At 58.9% G+C, this 4,807-nt stretch overlaps 1 protein-coding gene across 1 annotated transcript; it reads left to right on the top strand.

Moving 5' to 3' along the window:
- Nucleotides 1–3,099: 3,099 nt before the first annotated feature.
- LOC105807239 (testis-specific serine/threonine-protein kinase 2) lies at nt 3,100–4,182 on the top strand. Its single transcript, XM_012640554.1, has one exon. The coding sequence runs from the start codon at nt 3,100–3,102 to the stop codon at nt 4,180–4,182; it is 1,083 nt and encodes a 360-aa protein (XP_012496008.1).
- Nucleotides 4,183–4,807: the final 625 nt, after the last annotated feature.

Genomic DNA, 4,807 nt, shown 5'->3' with positions numbered 1-4,807 from the left:
TAAAGCAAGTCACACACGTTTTTTGGCTTCTCAGTGCATATAAAAGTTATGTTTATACGATATGGTAGTCTATTAAATGTGCACTAATCATACTGGGGACTCATCCCTGCACACTCTGGCCATCTCTCCGAGCTCGGCGAGGGGCGGCAGCCCCCACTAAACTTGCTGGGGTTTCCTGCGGTGCTCAACAGTCCTACTGTGTGCTCTGCAGCTGGCCTGTGTGTGCCCAGCATCTGCACACAGAGCAGGCCCTGAGTGGCACTGGCAGGGCCGCCCTGTTTCTCGTGGTGGAGTGGGTCCCAGAGCACAAGGCTGGCTGAGGGGCCATCCTGTGCGCTGGCTCATGTGCCTCCTCCCTATAATCCCTGTGGGCCCACAGTGGTCCCCAGGGCAGGGGCGAGAGCCTGGGCCGGGGGACAGGGGGCTGCAGGTGTGTTCCACCGTGTGCTCTGCGGTGGGGTGAAGCAAGGTGGGCAACCTGTCTTGAGTCACCGTCCAGAGCAGCAGGCCCAGGTGGCCTCCTCGACAGCTGGCCTCACCATGCTGGGCAACTCCCGCGTTTCCTCCAACCACTGGGCTCGGCTCTGGCTCCGACCCCTTCAGTGACCCTCAGAGGCGTTAGGGTCTCTCTGTAGCCTGTCCATGCTCCTGTCACGCTGCAACCCGGCAGCCATCATGTGCAGTGGCCATCCTCCTCCTCCTCTGCGTGGCCAGTTCCTCAGAAACCTCGGCCTTCCCTGGCCTCCCCAGGTCCAATCCCCCAGTTCTGTCCTCACAGTTCCATGACCCCCTGCGTCACAGAACAGCCACCATCGTGCACACACACTTGCTGGGCTCTGGGAAGGCGCGGGCTGTGTCCGGCGCGTCAGCACCTAGAGCAGCCCGGTGCCGTGGGATGAACGGTGGGCAGGTGCCCACTTCACAAAGGCAGGTGCAACTCACAGGTAGTGGATTTCCCAGAACACGCAGGTCCCGGCCCACAGGACCGCGACACTGAGAGCAAGCCTGAAGCTCCGCAGGTCCGATCCAACCCCCTCCCCTCAACACTCCAGGAGTCCCAGCCCCGCCTGCACACCCTGGGTGAAGTCACCTGCTCCACACCCTGGCAGCTCTGCTCGTGCAATGCTGACACCTGCCCCCTCCGGCCTGTCCCCCAAGAACCAGAGAGGCCACGCTGTCCTGGACAAGGATGGGGTGTGATGAAGCAGAAGGCACGACAACAGGAGAACAGGTCAGTGGAGTCAGCCAAGAACAGATATGCAGAGACACCTCAGACAGAGCATCTAGGAGCACAAGGAAGGGGTGGGGAGGGGTACCATACTCCTGGGGCCAGGCCTGCTAGGACACAAAGGACAGTGCCCAGGAGAAAGGAATGCATCGAACTAAAACTGTTAACCATGGATGCCGTAAAGACCTCAGATGGGACTTGGGGAGGCTGTCGCCATGGGCCCGCTCTAAGCCTCTCAGCCAGGCACCCTGACTTTGGCTGCCCTGCTCCTGCAATCTTCCCCAGAACCTTCCAGACACAGGGCGTGCCCTGTGCACTCCATGCAAGATGTATCGCACGTCCCGCCCCTCTTGTTAACCCGGGCAGCCTGCTGATCCTCCGTGCCTGACTCCAACATCACGTCCTCTTTGAAACCTTCCATGACCACCTCCCTCGTTGACACGGATCTTCCTCCCACTCCCCCTGAACACGGAGCACACAGCTGCCTGTCCTGGCAGCTCCGTTTGGGCCCAGATTCCCGTGCGGGACGGCAAGTGAACATCAGGGCTTCCCAAGTTCCGAAGGAGACGTGTCTAGGACGCCACCTTTTCCAAAGCACAAATCCACACAGGCCCCGAAAAGGACGTTCGTGTTGCTTCCAGATGCAAAAGGCGGCGTGAAGAGGCAAGGAAGATGCCGTGCCAGGTCCCGAGAGGACTGCTGCCCGCTCCCCGCAGAGGGCCTGTGTGGTACGATCCAGGACTCCTCCCCACCCAGGTGCTTGCTCTGATGGCCTGGTGCTGCCCCCACCCGTCCCCAGCACCAAGGGCTTGCCTCGACTCGTCCGCGCCCCAGACCCAGGCTCGCCCTTCGTTGCCTCCCTCTGCACCCCAGAGGCTGCCCTGGCCCGGCCACCTCTCACCTGCTCAGAGGCACTGGCCCCGTCTCACCCCAAAGCTGATTCTCTTCTCTGCCAGGGACCATCTTAAAATGCAACTTGGATCCTATCTCCTCCTGTCCTGAACCTTGTGATGGCTGCCCTGTCACAGAAAACGCCGCAACATTCTTCTCCGCTTCCCTGCTGACTTGTACTCCTCGGCCGTTCTCAGAACAGTCTTCCTCTCACCTCCCGGGCTCTCGCCTGCCTGAATGCCTCACCTCATCCTCCACCTGAAGGAAGCCCTGTCCCACCCCTGGGAACATGCACCTTCCTGTCCTGGACCCCAGGCACCCAGCCGGCATGTACTGCATCCCCGACCACGACCTGCCACCTACACGCACGCCCCTGTTCACTAGAGCAGCAGCGACTCGCCTGCCCAGTTCTCCACCCTAAGGACCTTCCAGTTCCTGGTCCCAAACACTGAGCTGCTTTCGACCACCAGGCTTGACGCCAGCGCCAGCCTGGGCCAAGGCTGGCCCTCCCAGGCAGGCACTGCTGGTCCCAAGCACACGAGCCCTAGAGGGGCTTCCCTGCACACCCCAAAGAAGCTGCAGGAAACGGTCCCAACAAAGGGTCGGCCCCCAAGACCAGGGGAAGGAAACAGGCTTGGGGCTGACAGTCTGGCTGGACGTGGGCCACCTCCTTTCAGGCCTGACATGTGACAGGGAGGCCAGAGCCAGCAAGAAGAGCAGGGAGGGTTACCACAGTCCCCAATGCCAGTTTCCTTCCAGTGGGCAGGGAGTGGGCACTCCTGCCAGGCCAGCCTGGCTTCCAGGGGCCCTGTTCCCCCCAGCCCAGTCCCCACCCTCAGCAGCCTGGCTTTATGAGTTCATTCGCTGAAGTCACCCAGAGACAATGCTGAGCCTTCGACCCCTGCAAGTCCAGGGCCAGTCCCGCACATGCCTGCCTGCAGTGTGAGTGAGGACGATCGATGGCGGCCGCTCCTGGCATCATGGACGATGCCGCGGTCCTAAGGAAGAAGGGTTACATTGTGGGCATCAATCTTGGCAAAGGCTCCTATGCGAAAGTCAAATCCGCGCACTCTGAGCGCCTCAAGGTCAATGTAGCAGTGAAGATCATCAACCGCAAGAAAACGCCCACTGACTTTGTAGAGAGATTCCTCCCGCGGGAGATGGACATCCTGGCCACCGTCAACCACCGCTCGATCATCAAGACCTACGAGATCTTCGAGACATCTGACGGGCGCATCTACATCGTCATGGAGCTTGGCGTCCAGGGCGACCTCCTCGAATTCATCAAGTGCCGGGGAGCCCTGCACGAGGACGTGGCACGCAGGATGTTCCGCCAGCTCTGCTCTGCGGTCAAGTACTGCCACGACATGGATGTCGTCCACCGCGACCTGAAGTGCGAGAACATTCTCCTTGACAAGGACTTCAACATCAAGCTGTCCGACTTCGGCTTCTCCAAACGCTGCCTGCGGGACGACAGCGGCCGCATCACCCTGAGCAAGACCTTCTGTGGGTCAGCGCCGTACGCGGCCCCCGAGGTGCTGCAGGGCATCCCCTACCAGCCCAAGGCGTACGACATCTGGAGCCTGGGCGTAATCCTCTACATAATGGTCTGTGGCTCCATGCCCTACGATGACTCTAACATCAGGAAGATGCTGCGCATCCAGAAGGAGCATCGCGTGGACTTCCCGCTCTCCAAGAACCTGACGGGCGAGTGCAAGGACCTCATCTACCGCATGCTCCAGCCCGACGTCAACCGGCGGCTGCACATCGACGAGATCCTCAGCCACTCGTGGCTGCAGCCCCCCGAGCCCAAAGCCACATCTTCTGCCTCCTTCGAGAGGGAGGGGGAGGGCAAGTACCAGGCCGAGTCCAAGTTGGATACCCAGCCGGGCTCGAGGCCCGACCATCGGCCTGAGCACAAGCTGGGGGCCGAAACCCAGCACCGACTGCTGGTGGTGCCGGAGAATGAGGACAGGATGCAGGAGCAGCTGGCCGAGACTTCCAGGGCCAAAGACCATCACGGCTCCGGAGCTGAGGTGGGGAAAGCGAGCACCCAACAGTAATGAGGGCCAGGGGCAGTGGCGCAAGGTTTGCACCCTCATAAACTATAAGTAGGAAAGGAACAAGTAAAATTTGTCAATTAAACCACTACTGTGATTACGTTCTATTACCTTTCTTTCCCTTAGTAGCAAAGACATTACTTACTGACCACCAAATAAACCACTAAGTGTATACAAGGAAAAAATAATAGGGGAGGAGCCCAGATGAGCCCAGATGTGGCTGAGCACCCAGCTTTATCAGGACGTCTGCATGCGGTATCCAAGAGCAGGAAGACGTCTGATGTAGCGGGCAGTGGCTGATGGCTGGGTGCAGTAGACGGCAGAGTTAACCAGCTGCGTTTCAAGCCACGTTCCCTGAGTACAAATCCTGACTCAGCATAGCTGTGTAACCGTAAACGAGTGGCTTAACCTTTTTGTGCCTGTTTCCTTATCTGTCAAATGAGGATAACACTGACACCTACCACATTGGTTGGCATGAGGATTACATAAATTAACATCCAGTAAAGTGCTCATAATAGTGCCTGATACAGTAGACACATACAAGTGACAGAGCATTTTTCTTCCCCCAGCTGGATCTCCACATCTATTTCCTCATTCAGATTTCTGACTTACTCAAGTCGAGAAAACC

This window comes from Propithecus coquereli, unplaced genomic scaffold (genome assembly GCF_000956105.1).
Source record: "Propithecus coquereli isolate 6110/MARCELLA unplaced genomic scaffold, Pcoq_1.0 Scaffold155, whole genome shotgun sequence".
Lineage (NCBI taxonomy): Eukaryota > Metazoa > Chordata > Mammalia > Primates > Indriidae > Propithecus > Propithecus coquereli.
Note: the sequence above shows the minus strand (reverse complement) of the source record. Positions and strands in the feature narration are given on the sequence as shown.